Consider the following 19,452-nt stretch of genomic DNA (forward strand, 5'->3'; position numbering starts at 1 on the left):
TCTTGTTACTGGTGTTTTATGGGTATGTTTGATGTACAGAGACACACCCACACATACACACCCCCTCATAGAAACATTTAGAAAACCAGAGCCTGTTCATTTGAAAGGGGGTCTTACAAGTTGCAATAGTGGAATGTTTTGATCACAACAGTGAGGAGCCATAAAGCAGCAGCAGTGATAAGCACAGCAGGGGCTTGATTTGTTCAACCAGGGTCCACTGCTGTTTACTGTTAGTCCCTCCCTGCTGCCTGGGGGGGATAGGTTGACCTCAGATAGTTCAAAGGTCATAGCTTAGACAGTGAGATAGTGCAGGACATGTCGGTGTACGAGGGTATATGTGAGAGTAATAAGTAATAACCTGTGTCATCAAGATAAGCGGTTGGTAATCGTTCTACCTAATTTTACAAACAGCTGGTTGCATCTGTCTGGGTGTGTTTGCACCACAATAGTGGTTTTGTAATAATCCGTCATTTTAAACCAGTGAACACAATGGGAAGAGAGAATGAAAGTCTGCTTCTTCTGCAGCCCGTTAGTGTTTCACACATGCTCATGTCACGTCTATTACTTCATTATTTCAGGCGTTACCACGGCAATGAGTTTACTGAGTCATAACAGTGGCTCCCCTGTCTCCCCAGGCTGTCAGCCAATCAGCAGCCAGGATCAGGCCAAACAAATCCCTCTAAGGGATCCCCAGATGAGATCATAGAACCCAGTCATTAGTAGATCTAGTGAGCTCTCTACTGACACAGACACAGCGAAAGAGGGGCCCTGGCAGTGGCGATTTTAGACCCTTTTTAAGGGTGCTCAAGGTCATGGCCGTGGCCAACACAGCATTTTACCCATGCTTCCCAACCTTACAACCGGCTCTGGAATCAATTGTCACTCCTAATGTCTAAACCTCAAAGCCAATCAGAGGCAGAGTGGGGAGAGGTTTACAGGCCCATCTTACATCATCTAGTAGAAATCATTTTAATACAATATAAAAAATTATGTCTATTGGATGTGTGTTAGCTTTACAGTAAGTGATGCTTTTGACTTTTGCTTTTTAAGTAGTTCAACACAGGTAATCCCGTTTGTTAAGTGTTTTTATGATGTATGCTATACAAAACATTTCTTTATGGTTAAAAGAACATGACATTGTTTACAAGAGCACATATTCTACATAGATCTAGCCTCTTAATTTTTCTCGTAAAGTGCACCAGATTAATGTGTTTAACTTAAGTTTAATACAGACCCTAGAGGGTCGGGGGTTCACCGTATCCTTCTCACCTTTTTTACCCCTGACCTGTTTGCATGCCTATTATTAGCAAGGGGGTTTAGTACTTTTGCAAGGCAATGTATTCATGTCACATTCTAATTGGTTGCTGAGCACACCTAAAGGTCTAATCCTAGAATCGCACTTGGGCACTGGTCATAGTCCTCCCATGGCTAGTGTTTTAGGATCTTGGATTTTTCCGTCAATGTCCACGAAAAAGAGAAAGGGAACTGTTTGATGTATCACAGTGGGATACTCCTTTCCCGCCCACAATTAACCCAGGGGTAATGCAAATGCTTTCCAGACAACCCCTCACACTACCTAGCTAGATTACTCTCACTCACGGGACAAAGCGTGTCTTTGTTCCTCCATTCAGGCTCTGGTAATTATAGATCTGTAGCAGACATGCCAGTGGGGCGGGCCGAGAGGGAGCGACACCCTGTGGGCCTAGCTCCAGTCATGGGGTACTGTTACTGTACTACACATTGTATCTTCTTTGACTGGGTTCCCCTGGGCTGTACTGGACCCAGTCACTCTCCCCTGACCACATATTGTATCTGGTATATCTTTACTAGGATCTGTTGAAGTCTGGTATAATAGTGAATATGGTGTTTGACTGAAACAGTGTTCTCTCTCTGCCACTAACTGTGGTTGCCACTAACTGTGGTCTCTGTTTGTTTCCCCAGCCTGCCTGTTTCGCTACAATGCCCTGTCCCTGGTCTACCTGCTCTACCTCTTATTACTGCCCTGGTTCCTCTGGCCCAACAAACACACACTCAGAGGTAAGATCAACTACACAATCTTGTTTGTCTGGGTTGTCTGGCTCTCTGAAGTTGCTGGCTAACTGGTTTACTAGCTAGCTAGATGGTAGTTTGGCTGTCTGTCTCTACACCTATCTGTTGTGTTGGTTGGTAAGCAAACAATGTAAGTGTTTTGTGTACATTCTCTGGACAGAGGAATAAAATGTACTTAAAACAATGACCCAAGCAGACATGAGGATTGCAGTCCCTTTTGGGAAGAAGCTACTAAGCTTTCCCTTGTCCCTGTTAAGCAACATCGTACCACCCATCCTGAACAACATACCTGACCTGTGTTCTGACTGCCAGAGAGAGAATTGTCCAAGCAAGCCCACCCACAATGAGGCAGTTCAATCTATTTATATGTATTACTTTATGTATGATCTCAAATGAGCAAAGTAGGTAGGACATAAGCATATAACTAATTTAAGGATGGGTGGATAGTGGTAGTTATGTGTTTTAGCTTTGTTCTGATAGTCATGTGGAAAGTGTTATGTTTAATGGTCAGTATCGGGTTATGGCAGTGAGACAGGGATTTCATCAGGATTATACAGAGATCGTTGCCATGGAACTAGCCTCCAAGCCAGGAGTCATTACTGTATCACTCCCCTGTTGAGAAGCCATATCTTAAGGGACTTATTTCTCAACATGTTCTGCTGTTTTCCAACTCCCATCACTGGCCAGTGGTCATGCTTTATTGACCTGCCAGAATCCCTTTAGTGTCATAAAATTCATATCAAGGTGTTCTCCAACAGACCTGTCAGAGTGGTTGCAGAAATACAAACCATAAGTTTAATTTGAAGATCAACACTTTACACACAACTGGAAAAATGGACGTTTGAATGGGAAAACTACACTGAGACTATGTATGTTTTTTGTTTTAGCTTGAATAGTCTCTAAAACACGTGCTGATGTAGGGATCAGTTAACATTATATCAAAATAGTATTATTGTGTGTTTTTTTACTATAAATAAATACAAATGTATTCATTTAGCACACTCTTTTATCCAAAGTGTCTTCCAAACAGTGCTTAGAATCTAAAGGGGATGTGGGATTCAAACCCAGAAATCCACTGTGCAGCCTTGCCGTAAGGACATGCTTCCCTGGCCTAAGCGGGATCATGTAATAATCTCCTCCTCTTGATTTACACTATTCAAATATTCCTTTTATTTAGACAGGCTTTTAACTTGCTTCTTTAATCCTGTCTAACGTCCGTGTTGCATTGTCTATGGCGGCGGAATGAACACCAAACAATATTAACCTTCTGGAACCACACGATGACACAAGTAGGGGGCATAAATGGAGACAACCAAAAACATACACGCTGGTACACACATTCACACACGCCACTGCCCAAACGTACCCCCTTGAGGGTTATTTGTTCAATTTATCAACGTATTCACGCTCCAGAGCTCCAATGAGCTCTATCCACTTCCTGTATGGTTGGAGAGGGATGTGATAAGGCCTGTAGCCAATCAGAGACTTTTCCTGCCTCTGAAAACTAAACACAGTACAGGAACCACGCTCATTAAAGATAATAAAAAATTGGAATTCTCGAACTTCTCTTTCTTTGTTCGGTTTTCCGCCCTGATGAAAGGTTTTTCAATTCTAACAATAAACTGAGGCCAGCTGTTTCTCTCTCTCTGTTTGTCTCTCTCTGAGACAGTGATAAGCTACGAGTGATGTATGTTAAAGTGTGTCAATGGTGAGATGTTTGTATTAGAAGGGGGAGATCTAATATCTCGGGTGGAAATTAATAAATTGTATTATTAGTTATTTTGATGAACAGGTTTAATAGGAACCAGCTTGTTTGTTCCCTACCTCAAATAATCAGCACTTTTCTTGGCCTGGGAGGCAGAGAAAATGCATGTATGAGACAGATGGGATGGGGGTCTGAACCGAAAGAAGGTGGATTGGAGAGAAGGATGAAGGGAGAGGTCTAGGAGATGTAGGAGAAACATCTTCTCCCTTTCCATGGAAATCTAGTGTCACCAGCTGTTTGTCGTCAAACAGGATCAACCATCTGGGTAATTTGGGGTTCTACTAGTCACAGTTTCCTCTGTGGATTAGAACCTGTGTGTGTTCTATAAGATCAGGGAAACCATGAGTGCATCCTCAAAGACTGAACTAAATGGAAGGTTAGACCATCCTTCCACTAGACTGTAAGGCTGCGTGTCACACTGTAGAATAGAAACCCCCGTGGTCTCACCCTGAGCCTCTCACCAGTCACTCACTCTATCAGCCTGGGTTTTACACTAACACCCATGCCCTTGAACACAAACCTACCCTTCCTTCTCTAGGAAATCAGCCCCTAATGTTATCATTTAAGGATATAAGTCCATACATAACAGACAGGACCTAACAGACTTTCGAGCCCTGGTTAGAAGATTTGTGTCATCACGGCCACAGACAACCCTGACAAAGAAAACACTGATAATCCTCAGATACTGTGTCACCCTATCAGCTCTCCTTCAGCGTTCCATGCACACACACATCACCTGATCCACCGTGTTTGATATAGCCTTTTCAAAAAACAGTTTTTCCATTGAAAACTGAATGGGTCACTCGCCACCATTTAAATCTGGCTGCAGTTTACCTGAGCTGATAAGTAAAAGTGCAAATATTGAGCAGAGGTCTATCTGGAGGGCGGCAGCTGTGTTGGGGAGTGTGTGTCACCTGTGTCTTCCAAACGCTGTGTGTGAGATTGGGAAGGTTTATTCAGGGGGTGTTCACTGAGCTCTATTGGTGCTGTATTATCTGTTCCTGTTTGTTCACGGTTGCTATCTCCTCGACCATATCCCTTCCTGAGGCACTGCTGCTGTGGTACAGGGAGGATCACATTCTCGCAGGCTTTCTTTGTCTTTTTGTCGAATTACAGCCAGGTAATTTGGTGTCCCTTTTCAAAGAAACCAAATCCCAACTGTCACTTTGTTTGTAAGTACAGTTGACAGTTTACAACTGGATAAAGGTATGTTCCAGTGCGGGATACCTATGTGTTTGAAGCAAAAGTGAGACTGCTCAGTCTATTTCAGTTTGTTTTTTTCAGATGCATTTGAGGAATGTGAGACAGGGAGCTAGTGCTTTGTGGTTGTGTTCCAGACCAGATCGCTTCTCCCAGAGGTGTGTCTGCAATGTGCCCTCTGCTCTGGAACAGGAACAGGGATTCCACATGGCCATGTTATGCCAGACCGCTCCTCTGACATACCGGACAGCTTGCTCTCCCACTTGCACTGCAGATGACAGAATGTTTCCCCCGACCCAGCTGGACGATGCTTGTAAGCACCAAGCAGGACTCAGAACCACCCGAACAAGAAACTCAAATTGAACATAATGCAAAATGGGGGTTTAGTACCGTTTTACATAATCACCCGACCTAAGAATTTCTGCCCTTGGAGTACAAGAATTTCAAGATTGTGCAATCGTCTTCTTTGAAACAGCACATGAAGACTGGTGTGAATCAGAGATGCAACAGTAGGAATATGTGGCTCCATATTTCTGTTGGGTGTTGTTAGGCCTGGACACACTGGCCTTTTCAACCCAGCCACACCCTCTGCTCCCTGGGCTGTTGTGGCCAGTCATATGGCTGTCTGCCCTCACTAAAACAGGCAGTGTTTACCTTTGCTATGCTTAACCAGACGTTTACAAGGTGCTGGAAAAATAAGCATGTTTAGTCCTGGGTTCTCTTTTCAGACAAGTCTCTTTTGCAAACCAGTGCAATTGACTTAAAGGTATAGAATTAGATTTTATGTTATATCAAGATAGGCTACCCTTGCAGAAGTGTTTTCGGTGTCTGGAACCTTTGGTTCTCAAGTCATCTCTTTAGAAAACAAACCAAATTAAAATCTGTCTCCAAGTTGTAAAAATTGTATCTGTAATTTAATCTCACTTCAGTCTAAATAACTTCAGAAAATATATATTCTCCCCTTACTGCACCATGACCTGATTGGACAAACTGTGAAAATCCTGTAGCTGCTCAGTATAAAACCTAATACCCTACTCTTTAACTCAATGTTTTTCTTTCCATGGAGGCTCGGGCAGTGTTCAGAAAGCTCATCCTGGCTCCTTGCCTCAGAGCTCAAATGGGACCTGGTCGGGTGCTGTAGCACTCACATGCAGACTTGTTAAAAAAATGTTTATAGTGAAAAATCTTATAGTGGAAAGTCTTACGGTAGTGGCAATCTCCTCTCCGCTCAGGCTTTCATAGGCAAGGGCCGGTGTGCATGGAGAGAGGGGGAGTGTGTGATACCTCAAGTAGGGAGGTCAGATGGCTGAGTGGTTAGGGAATCAGGCTATTAATCAGAAGGTCGCTGGTGCAATTCCTGGCCGTGCCAAATGACGTTGTGTCCTTGGGTAAGGCCCCTACTTGCCTCGGGGGAATGTCCCTGAACTTAAGTTGCTCTGGATAAGAGTGTCTGCTAAATGTAAGTAGGCCAGCTTCAGTTATTTATTTTTTTGTGGTCACCACAGACTCTAAAGCCTACGGGGGCAGATTTCTGCCTCTGTTGACAAGGACTGGTTGGAAAGATAACCATGTGCTTAGATAGGCCTCAGAGGTATGTTGACTAGGATATCTGACAGATAAAGCAGACCAGACCAGGGGCCTCATGTATAAATGTTGTGTACACACAAAAGCTTGCGTACGCTGGTTTTCACGCACACGGTGTGATGTATAAAAATTGACTTGACGTGAGAATGTGCGGGCCGTCACAGAAACTTTTGAGCAAACGTGAAAATGTGCGGACCGTCCGCAAAGTCTTGTCTGGCTCTGTAACATGGCGAATTCTAACTGAAAAGTGCCGAAACTCACCAAACATTACAAAATAAAGTTTCCGATATAGTTACTGTCATATGTCTATGACGTTGACTATTCAAAAAACATACAAATACAAGTTTGATAATTCATGTGGATGATCACATCAAACAGCCAAAACCCAAACCGAAAATGCTATAGGATACTGTTTAACCCTCCACCAATAACTTCTGTTAAACTTGTGTGTCGAAATAACTGTGGGAGTCTTTACTTTAAATATAAGCCGGTTTTATTTGTTTTATAAAACCTCCAGAAAACCACATTGAACTTGGCGGGAGAGGTGTACACCGAACCTGAAACCCAAAACACGCATGTGCACTTTTTCAGAGTACGGTGTCTCATAGCGTGCATACAGAGTGCAAACCTAATCATTCACCAGAAGGATCTACATCCCCTTTCTTTAGTTTGTGCCTTCTATAGAGAACAGATGGAAGGTTAGGCAAAATGAAAATGTGTAACAGTTTCAAAAACCCATCTTTAAATATACTTGAATGGTAATTAAGCAACTTATACTCTCATTGCAAAACATTACAACATTTCAAGGTGCATCGCTGAACTCATTACAACATTTCAAGGTGCATCAGTGAACTCAGTGCCCGAAGTGGTGGCTGTAAATTTACTTAACAACAATGGTTATATGCTAAGCACTTCAACTAAACATACATTTTCTATTTATTTTTTTATTTTATTTTTTCGCTCATAACTCAATGTTCATTGTTCGTACTTTGGATTTGGCCTGCAAATGCGACCTGAGCGTGTCGCATACAGCGAGGTACCTTGTGGGGCCCCTATAAGAGAGTGAGCTGCAGGCCTCTGCTGCTCGCTAAAGGACCGTTGAGGTGTAACCGGGGTCGGCCCTGCAGTCGTCCAACTGGTGGCCCAGCGACAGGAAGGATATGACGGCGATTTCTCCTGAAGGTCCCTCCATCGGACTCGATGATGTAGGAGCGTGGTTCCTTGCTCCTTCCTTTCACAGTCCCCAGACGGTCGTGTCCTTTGATGGTCTGCATCCTGACAACTTTGCTCCCTCTGCGAGTGGCTGTAGTGGGCGGATTGACGCATCGTAGTACCGCTTTTGGGTGAGTCTTTTATTCTGGAGATGGGCAGTGACCTGGTTTGTGTTTTTCGGGGCTGGCTCTAACAGTCTGGTGCTGACAAGAAGAGCTGAGCGCGTCTGTCATGACATCAGACGTTCTGCGGGTGAGCTCAATGCTTGGTCACGGGGAGTATTCCTGATGTTCAGCAGATTGAGGAAGACGTCAGTCCCATCTCTGTGAGATTTCTCCATCAGTTGTTTGGCACTCCGGACCGCCCTTTCTGCCAATCCGTTCGACTGTGGATACTGATGGTAACATGGATAAAGTCCCACTGCTTGGCAAAGTCTGTGAAACGTTGGTATGTGTATTGCCTTGCATTGTCTGTGATGAAGGTGTGAGGCGTACCGTGAACAGAAAAGTGTCTTTTCAGCTTTGTGATCACAGCTGCTGACGGTCCATTTCAAACCATCCTGAGTACGAGTCTACCAGCACCTGGTATTGTTGTCCGTGCCACTCAAACATATCAGTAGCCACTGTGGACCATGGCAAGACTGGAACTGTATGTGGTTGTAGAGGTTCCTTCTGCTGGTGTGGTCTGGTGCTATTGCAGACGGAGCACGACACAACTCCTCTGCAATGTCATTGTTTATTGTCAGCCAAAAGACTGTACTCCTGGCTCTGCGATTGGTTGACTCCAGCCCTGGGTGACCTCAGTGTAAGATGTTGATGTATTCTCGGTGTAGAGAATGGGGAATGACTGTTCTGTGGCCCTTATCAACTATCCCATCATCCACTACCAACTTGTCTCTGTGAGGGAAGAACGGACGAATGGAAGGGTGGACACTGCGTTTTTTGCCAGGCCATCCGCGGTGGATGACGGTGCTGAGAGTCTGTTGCACTTGATCCTGTGCTGTGTGGGTCCAGAGCTCCTCTAGTCTGTTAGTTGAGATGTAGCTAACGGACATCACTTCAAACGTGTCATCTGTAGCTGGACTTTGTGACATTGTCCCATTTGGAGCTCGTGAGAGGGTATCAGCTAGGTACATGTGCTTACCCTTCTTGTATACCAGTGTGATGTCATAGGCTTGTAACTGTAGTAACATCCTTTGCAGTCGGGCAGGAGCAGTGTGGATGGGCTTTTTCAGGATTGTAACGAGAGGTTGGTCGTCAGTTTCAACGACCGTGGACTTCAAGGACACGTAATGCTTGAATTTGACGCACGCAAACACCACGCCAACAGCTCCTTTTCGATTTAAGCATATCTTGTTTCTGTGTCTGTGAGCGTGCGAGACGCATAGGCAACGGGTCTCCCTTCCTGTAGACATGCAGCACCAAGTCTGAAACATGACGCCTCACAGGTCAGTGTGACTGGTTTTCTTACGTCGTAGTAGGATAGAACCGGCGAGCTGGATAAGCATGACTTGAGACGGTCGAACGCCTGTTGATGCTGTGGAAACCAACACCACACAGCGTCTTTGTGTGTGAGGTGCTGCGATATCGCTGAGGTTTGGGATAAACTTCCCGAGGTAATTCACCATGCCAAGAAATTGCTGCATGGCTAGGACATCCTGAGGGACTGGCATGTTTGTGATCGCCACTTTTTTGGCGGGGTCTGCCTTGAGGCCATCCTTTGTGAATATGTGACCCATAACAGACCTGGTCCAGGCAGAACTTGCACCTGAGAGGGTTTAGCCTGAGGTTTATCTTGCTTCCTATGATGATGTCATCAACTATGATAGCACACGGATACCCTACAAATAGCTGTTCCATTGAGCGCTGGAACACTTCGCTGCGACCACAATGAACATTGATTTATTTGGTATAATGCCAGTTGTTAGCATCGGTGCTGCGCCTCATCTGGAACGGCTCACCTTGAATTCTTTAAACAAATCCGGATGACGATCTTTCAGTTGCTTAGTTAAATTTGAAGTAGTACCTTCCTTGATCTGAAGAACAGGGTAGCATCTTCTGTATAGTGGCTTCTGCAGATTAATTATAACGCCACGGTCATCTGCCTCGAACGCAGAGTAGGCTATTTCCAACCACAACTTTTTGTGCTTATGTTGTAAACAAGTCGAGATGGGGTGATCGCTGCAGCTGCAGTTGCTATTTTGGTTTTCTGAACGTAAACGTTGCCTGGAACACTCCTGAATACTGCCCCCAACAGTTCCAGAAGAGGCGCAGCATCGATGCTAATATCTGGCATCGGCGCTCACGGTGCTTACGGTGCTTCAAAAAAATGGGCATGGTCGGTGTTTTGTTATTTTAGCATCGAAAGGTATCGTAAGTATCGGTTCTCGTGACATCCCTAGTATCTATAATCCGACCTAAAAGTCTTGGAAAGTTTTGGCTATTTTTCGCTAGGTTCCATGTCTTAATCTGCCAGACAAGTGGGTTCCCCTTCGTTATTTTGGTGAGCCGTTTCACTAGCCCTTCTTACCCGGCGTCATGGAGCCTAGCAGCTAAATACTTATTTAGCACTAGCGTTGCTACTGTATCCCTGGCTGTGTTTGAGCTGTTGCGCTGTTATACTCAGGAAGTATCGTGTTGTGGTGTCGGAGGACTGATCGAAAAGTGCATCATACATTTAAGTCATTTAACCAAGACTTGCATGTACAGTACGTAATGTCACATTAAATAATGTATTAAACTCAAGCTTATGGTGCGTCGCTGTAGATCAGTTGTAAAAATGATGGATCCATCTGCAACCGACTCAGGCACACCCCACAATTCCAACTCCCCAGAAATGATACCAGGGGCGATTCTAGGATCAGACCTTTAGGGGTACTCAGCCCCCAATGAGAATGTGACATGAATACAGTGCCTTGCAAAAGCGCTAAACGTAAACCCCATTGCTAATATAAATCCTTAATTTCACTGGATAACAATTAATACATTTATGAATTATTATGCAAAATATTGAATGAATTAAAAAACTATGGATGTCCCGTTCATCATGAACTACCAGCATCAGTTTATAATAAACAATATAAAAATATATATTATTATTTTTAGAGATTAAATTTAGGGGTGCTTGAGCACTCCTAAAAAGGATCTAAAATTGCCACTGATTTGTACCCTCTCTCGTTACATTAATTAATGCATTGCAGGTCAATATAAGGTGTGCTCCTACATTTTTAGCTTGCACTCCTAAAATTATACTAAAACAAACTATGGTACGCGTACCACTGGTGGTACGTGTGCCCCATTCTAGTGGTACGCGGAGGAATCTTATAAATATTTAAATACCTTAACCACAATATAATTGAAATGTAATTTTAAAAAGTTTTGCTTTCCCTATAATATTTTTCAAAAATAAATGTTGTCCCGCGCAACTACCTGATAGTTCTCGGGTAGTGGCTCATGCAAACATCCACGATTACTGCGCGAACTGTGTAGCTCAATAGGGCAGGGCTTTAGACTGCGACCAAATGGTTGCATTTTGCGACCAGTTTTGAGACAGCGCAAGCATTGTTTACAAGCACTTACGCAGGTGCGACCTACAAATTTTGAATTTATTGGGTGTGCACAACATCAGCACACGTTAGCAACGACACATAGATAAGACGTCCTAGTACAGCGATATCAGTGAGCCCTCAGCATTAGTACCATAGCTAAAAGTCTTGGAAAGTTGAGGCTATTTTTCGCTAGGTACCTATAAGTCTTGAAAGTTTAGGCAATTTTTCACTAGGTTCCTATGAACATGTCTTAATCTGGCAAACCAGTGGGTTTCCCTTCATTCTTTTGGTGAGCAGTCTCACGAGCCCTTCTCATGGAGCCGAGCAGCTAAATACTTATTTAGCATTAGCTTTGTTAGCTACTGTATCCCTGCCTGTATTTGCTGTTATAATCAGCAAGTATCGTGTCGTGGTATAGGAGAACTGTTTGAAAAGCGATGCATCATACATTTAAGTCATTTAACTTAGACTTGCATGTACAGTACGTCATGTCACATTAAATAATGTATTTAAACTCAAGTTTGTGTGGTGCGTCGCTGTATATCAGTTGTAAAAATTTTAGTAAAAAAAAAAACGGACCCATCTGCAACCGACGCAAGCACACCCCACAATTTCCCCAGAAATTGTACTCTCTCTACATTAATAATTACATTGCAGGTCAATATAAGGTGTACCCCAAATTATCTGCTTGCACTCCAAAAAATTTCAGTCAGGGGCTACTGTGCTCCTGCTAAAAAAAGTTTGTCTGGAGCCCAATAGGATATACGCTACTGTATATTAACGTTGGTCAGAATGGTGGTACTTGGAGAGTCAAATATTTTCTGAGGTGGTACGGGGTGTGAAAAGTTTGAGAACCACTGAACTAGGCTAAATCATCACACATTCTACCTATGCTCTTGCGTTAGCAAGCTAAACTAGTTTACATGCCTACAGTCTAGGTGTTTTCACCATAGACATGTACACATAGACGCCCCATTGGTCCTTGGCTCGCGTTTGTTACAATGTGTCTGGATGGGTGTTTCGGGAAAAGGTACATGGCAATAAGTTGGTATTTCATGGTTCTACAGTGTTTCAGTTATGGTTCGTGCACTTCTTGATGTGTATATATGTCTATGGCAGACATCCCAAGGCTCCCGGAAGTTCTGGGAGTCTTCCGCATTTCAATAGCAGCTCCCGGACACCCGCAAATGCTATACAATCTCCCGGAATTCAGGGATTTTGTATTTAGAGGGAGCGTGAGACGTGTAATGGCCATTTATGGTGGAAACAAGTGCGTATCGCGCGTCCTGATTGCGTTTAGAAACGTATTTAGCATTCTACCAGACACAGGAGTCGTTAACATTGCTAATAGGCTAACTGTTAGCCACAAAATCATACTTACAGCTTTGTTTATGAGTATACAGTTGGAACAGCACCTCTTTTCAGCAACAGCAGCTTAGCAAATCCTTCTTTAAATTGTCCAAGGTTTTCATTCAAAACTGTCCTCTGTGAAATGGTTCGAGCAAATGTGTAATTGAGGGTCAAACTGCACAGGGATTTTCTCATAGACAAACATCACTCAAGAAGAAGTGTCTGCATTCCCTGTACAGCCTGGAAAACTGCATTTACCACCGCAGTCCATTTTCAATACCGTATTTCTTCGATTAAACGCCGCGGCGTTTATTACACAATGATAATTTTTGGTGCGGCGTGTATTTGAGGGCGGCGTTTATTCGAGGGCAGCATTTAATTTGTAAGACAGATTTAGAGAATTGCAGCTGCAGTACGGCCATAGACAAACAAAGAATAGACAAGGAGGTCAAACACAAAGCCTAGTATAAAATTGAAGCCGCGCGTTGTGTAGAAATCTTAAGCAGCATGCCGAAACATTCTTACACTTCCAGCTTTCAAACAGAAAGCTGTGCAGAAAGCACGCAGCAGCAACAGATCTGTAGCAAGCAAACTTGGGGTCGATGAAAGGCGAATTTGCCAGTGGTGAAGTCAGCTACCTCGCAATATTGTAGGCTACATGTAATTGTCGCAATTACATAATGTATCATTTGTTTTCAACAAATGTCCTAATTTAGAATACTTGCATTCAATATTATTAAGTGACTTTATTTGGTAAAAGTACAGTGCCTTTATTTTGAAGGCCTTTTTGGAACGCTTGTGAGTGAGAGTCCTCAGCAAGCGAAGCACTGACAATTTAATGCTCCGATAAAAGTTTAAGGTTGTTGATCGGATGTTAGCTAAGGATCTAAGGAAACCTCTATTCCCTTGTGTACAGCATGCAGCCAACGGGGTATGTTGTTTTGTGTCTGTATTTTACTTTGGTGAAGGTTATTTACATGCTGCGCATTTAAATTTACGTTCATAGAAGCTAATGTGGTCTTATTTTCTCGTTATAGCCTACTGTGGGTTTAGTTTTCACGGTGGATTTGGAGAAGAAGCTTCAAACCTGTAGCAAGAAAGCCAGTGCCGAGGGAATTATAATACTCGTGTTATTTACTTAATGTAATAACTTGTAATAATTACCGTGATTTAATTTAACCAATTAAATAACCGTTTTCAGATTTTTGGGGGCGGCGTTTATTCAAAGGCGGCGTTTATTCGAGGGTGGCATTTAATCAAAGAAATACGGTATGCTAGAAAAACGTTCTTGTTTGTATTTCTGTGGAAGAACACTGAGCAGCGCGCAGCAAATTTTGGGGCGTGACAAAGGTACAGACCAGAGCCAAAAACGGTGGAGTCACATCGGGGGTTTTTTCATAACGACTGTTTTATACCTACATTTTTTAATTGTGAGATTTACATAGGAAAGAGGTGTCAATGGACTTTGAGGTTCACTGTATGTCCATTTTACACACTGAACTGTCGTTATTCAACTGTGACAAGGTAAATTCGGTTCTGCAATCAATGACCCTTTAACATTACGGATGGGCCATCAGAACTGGAGACCAATAACATGACTGGTGGCAATTATAGCATGAATAGAGGTGTGTACTGTTAGTGTGTGGGTGTAACTGTGTGTGGGTGTAAGTGTAATATGCCTGCACAGGAATGGTATTTTTAGATGTTTTTTCCCATGTAGCACGATGCACACACATACAGTACTGTAGCTGTAGCACACGGTTAAGCAGTTCAAATGCAGACAGATATCTGCACTCTGGGGTTCCTCCTACAGCTTATTTACATATTTATTTAGCAGATGCTCTTATCCAGAGTAACTTACAGTAAGTACAGGCACATTCCCCGTGGCAAGTAGGGTGAAGTGCCTTGCCCAAGGACACAACGTCATTTGAACGGGCAACTTTCTGATTAATAGCCCGATTCCCTAACCGCTTAGCCATCTGACCCCCAAACGTAGATCATCGCTCTGACACCTGCACTTATCTCTAGGTTCTGTCCGGCCTTCACTTCATCTCCAATTGCCATCAGTGGAGACGTGTGACCCACCATTGTAACGTGAGCAGTGTATATCTCTTCTCCCCATGGTCTCCCGGTTAAGTGTGATGGGTTCTACAGACGCCCCACACGTTATCCATAGCTTAAATCTGAACCTCTCAGATATGCTGTAGCACTGATGTGGACACAATACAGCACAGTTAGAGCTAGCGGAGTTGATGATGGAAAATTGATTGATTGATTTTCCTTCAGGACGGGGGTAATGTAGAGAGTAGGGGAGAGGGGGAGGGCAAGAGTGATGTTGAAGTGAAGTTCTCTAGGTACAGTACTCTGTGTTAGAAATGTTTAATTTTGTATACACACAACTCAAGCTCCCTCTAAGCAGGTACTTTCCAGACCTGCTCACGTACAGGTTAGGGTTGCAGTTATGTGGGCACTGTAAATCAGGATGACATATGGCTCCTAGTGGGTGTGCTGGTAGTTGACCTGTCCCATTTAATATGTCCTGCCTTTCTCTATATTTCACCTAGTGGTTATGTAAACATCTTGAGCCCAGAGAGAGCTTGTGACAGGTCTGGTCTGACACAGCTGGAGAAAGAACATGTCTTCCTAGGGGTGTAACAATATATCGTGGAACAATATATTGCAACGTATTGTAGAGTTAAGGCAATATTTTTACAAAATGACGTCCGTTTGATCCTATTGTTTGAGCTACCAGCACGCGACCTACTCGGCACCTGCGTCATGCGTGCATACATTTCATTCACATAAATCGCGTAACTGAGTTAACTCAATTGTATGTACAACAAAGAAAATTTTTGAAAATGTTTAATGTTTTGTAAATAAATCTGTTAATTGAATTTGTTTAATAAAAAAATGTGTTCAAAATATCATGATACGTATTGTATTGTACACCCAGTATTGTGATACGTATTGTATCGTGAGCTTTGTTTATTGTTACACCCCTATTTCCTACGTTAATATCCAGAACAGATTTGCATAGTGGAGGATCCGGGCTCACAGCCCTATGAGCCACACTTTTATAGCTGAGATCAGCCTCTTTGAAGACCCACCCATTCCTCTTTGGGCTGGTATTAGTCATCAGACTGAGTTTTAGAGGAATGAAGCTGAATCATGATCTGGTCTGTGAAAGTGCCTCCTCCTGTCTGGAAATAATTGAGAGGCTGACTAAAACTGCAATGAGCCGACTAACCCTCAAACGGCTGCAGAGAAAAACACTTCCATAAAACATGGGCAATGTGCAGACTCCAACCCTGCCTGCTCAGAGCTGCCCCTGTCCTCCAGTCAGTCCTCCAATAAGCATAGCTGTTTTCTGAAATGCATTTTAGGTTGGCAACAGAGCCTGTGTCAAATACTATCTGCCAGCACTGCATACAAATATTAGGGATGTGTTAGATTTAGCAAGTGGTCATTGTTGCAGGTCAACTTAAAGGGGCAATTGACTGTTTTTTGGGGGTATTTCACACTGTTCCTTAAGGTCTCCAAATAGGGTATGTAACATTGGTTGGGTTGAAAATGGCCCGGGTGCTGTTCTATGCCCACTGACAGATCCTCTGAAATGTTCCCGGGAAAAAACACTAGCTTTTCTCCTTTTATGGTATGCTCATTAATATTTAGATGAGCTGCGCGCTGATTGGTTGGTTTTCAACGAGTGAAGCTGGGGAGCAAAAACGCAACACGGCCAACAGCAGCACTCGCTGAAACACCGAAGTTGGAGACTTGAAATAAAAACGCGCAAATAAATCTATTGTGTCTACACCACACTGTTTTCAACAGATTGACTATATATCATTTGAAATCATAACATTACTTGTTTCCACTTCTGTTGTTGAAGCAAACTGGATTGACTTGGGTGGGTAGAACGTTAGGCTACAGCTTAGCAACCAAACCATATCCTTATTCTACTCGGCTTCAGTTAGCTAGCTAGCTCTAAATAACTTGCTGAAAAATAATATGACCAAGATCTGGACAAACATGCATCGTGAATTGTAGATTTAAATTACACAGGTTATTTATTTGAATGAAACACAGTCAGGAACATGAATCAACGTTAACCCCATTGCCAATAAACTAGGCTAAATTATCACACATTCTACCTATGCTCTTGCGTTAGCAAGCTAAACTTGTTTACATGCCTACAGTCTAGGTGTTACTAGTAACAGTTACTAGCAATGCTACCATATCCTGTATCAAGCACCTGCCTTTCTCCAGTTCTTTCAAATAGATTATCTAGACAGGCGTTAGCAATAAGCCAGACTGCTGTTCGTTTTCTGGCTATTTTTCGGAAGCTTCCCTTCTAATGCAGACTACAGCTAGTTTAGCTAGAGTCATTTGATGTGTGTAGAAACGTATTTAGCATTCTACCTGGTATGCTATATTATACAGGAAACGTTAGCATTGCTAATAACTGTTAGCACAACATCATACTGTCCTTATAGGCGGTTGCAATGAGCATACGGTCGGAACAGCACCTCTTTCCAGGTTCAGCTTCCTAGCAAATCCTGCTTGCAATTGTCCAAGGTTGTCAAAACTGTCTTGGGTGAAATGTTCAGAGCAAATGAATGATTGAGTGTTAGCCTTCCATGTACAGCCTGGAACACAGCATTTACGACCGTGGTCCATTTTCAATATCCTTGTTATAATTCAAAACGTTCTTCTTTGTAATTCCTTATAAGTAGCTTACACAGAGCAGCGCGCAGCTAAACTAGTATCGGAGATAGACGGGCTGGTCTGGATGTAAATTCGGGGGCGTGACAAAGATTCAGACCAGAGCCAATAAGAGGGCGATCACCGGTCCTACGTAGGACCGGTAGCTTTGTTGAAAAGCTAGCGTTTTTCAGTCACATTTTTTCTTTTTGAGATTTGAATAGGAAAGAGGTGTCAATGGACTTTGATATTCACGGTATGTTCATTTTACCCCCTCCGAACTGTCGTTATTCAACTATGACAAGGTAAAATCGGTTTTGCAGTCAATTTCCCCTTTAACACCTACACTGGGTCTAGAAGGAACTACTGTGATTGATGTGTGAGTGGTAACCCTGTATGTGTTTTGATCTGTGGGGGAAATAGCTTGAATGCCAAACATGGTTTGAGCTTGGTGGTATAGCAGAGAAGGACGTGATAAGAGGTGAGTCAGAATAGGTCCCAGGCTCAAAGCTCACACTCTGGTGTGACTCTGTGTAATGTGCTGATGATACAGAGTAGTGGCTTTCACATTGGATTCTGAATGTTGACGTCTCTGTCTCTCTGTCTCTATCCCTCCATCCTCTCCAGGGCATACGGGTCGTTTCATCAAGGCTCTTTTCAGCACCAGTCTCCTGTTCCTACTGGCTCATGTGTCTTTCCAAATATGTCTCTACACCTTGCCTGCTCTGGATCTGGCCCTTGGACACAACTGTGAGACCACACACATATTCACACAACTGCACACTTATACTTGCACCCCATTAATGAATGTAACAGAGGTGTTGTATGTTTTTTTTGTCTTTTTTCTTCTTTTTTCGAAATCACTTCCGATGTTTTGTTTTAACCGTAAAGAATGTCCACAGTATACTGTGTACATATGTAATACTTCTAGTTTCATAGTCATGTTCTGAACAATAATGTAAACATGGTCATACAGAGAGCCTCCTTTAGACCTCATCGAGACACCAGCCAATCCCTGGTTGACTGATGGCTTTGGGCATGTTAAGTTCAGAATCGCACCCTGTCATTAGCTAGCCTGGAATGCTTGCAGGACACATGAACCCCCAGAATGGAGATGCTGTGGTCAGCCCTTATTTTAGCCTTTTAAAGCCTCTAGAATACGTCCTTAAGGAATGATAAACGCTGCAGGTCCTATTTGCTTCTTCGCCTCCTTCTACTTGCTGACTCTCTTTGCAGTGTCTGTTCATAAAATATCTCCCCATAGAACATGCCTCTGATGCCAACATGATTGCCTCCTCCTAAAACCGGAGGTTTTCAGAGGCCTCAGCGATTGACTGTTCTCAGTCATGTGTTGGCAATCAAATCCCTACATGCACATTCAGATACACACACACAAACACACCCTAGATGAAATTAACTATGTTTAGAGTGTATAGTTGACCTCTCTTTCTAACAAACTGTTTGTTTACAGGCAGCTCTTGGGAAACTTTCTCCAGACATGTGGGTGTATCCAGGTATGTCAACCAGTCCTGGGGACACTGGGTCTGGGTGCATGGTTACTGAACTCAACCTTCACAAGTCACCTAGAAAACATTATGAATTCAAATATTGAGACCTATTATACTATTACAGATAGGACATTAAAACAATTGTACCAATTCCAACACAAATAACACAAATCGAATGACTTCTTCCACTGATTTCATGACTTCATTTACTTAGCTTGCTTCACTCAACCCTAATTTGACTCACTAGATAGAAGCCTCATCTTATCAAGTTCGCACAAACACTGACAAACACCACCCAAGCCACTGCACCACTTTTATTGGCTTCCTTCCCTCCCTACTCTTGTGGTGACCTCCAGGCTGCCGCTGGATGACATTTGGAGTATGCTGCGGCTGTTGACCCCTGACCTGGCTGTGTTCTTGGTCTCCCTGGTGACCATGGTGGTGTGCGGACAGCTGGTGAAGAGAAAGGAGGTGCTTGTTGTCACACCCCCAGCTTCAGCCTCGCTACTGGAAGTGAGTGGAGAATATTTCCTCTG

General features: G+C 43.2%; 1 protein-coding gene across 1 annotated transcript in view; it reads left to right on the top strand.

Annotated features, from left to right (window-relative positions):
- The window catches only part of piezo1 (piezo type mechanosensitive ion channel component 1 (Er blood group)), a 75,598-nt gene that overhangs the window by 11,060 nt on the left and 45,086 nt on the right, over nucleotides 1–19,452 (top strand). The window contains exons 2-5 of the mRNA XM_084682222.1: nucleotides 1,942–2,037; nucleotides 18,036–18,158; nucleotides 18,880–18,922; nucleotides 19,273–19,429. Coding sequence (XP_084538348.1) covers nucleotides 1,942–2,037; nucleotides 18,036–18,158; nucleotides 18,880–18,922; nucleotides 19,273–19,429 — 419 coding nt within the window. The remainder of the gene's footprint in view (nucleotides 1–1,941; nucleotides 2,038–18,035; nucleotides 18,159–18,879; nucleotides 18,923–19,272; nucleotides 19,430–19,452) is intronic.

Source organism: Hypomesus nipponensis, chromosome 19 (genome assembly GCF_054491055.1).
Source record: "Hypomesus nipponensis isolate SF chromosome 19, ASM5449105v1, whole genome shotgun sequence".
Taxonomy (NCBI): Eukaryota; Metazoa; Chordata; class Actinopteri; order Osmeriformes; family Osmeridae; genus Hypomesus; species Hypomesus nipponensis.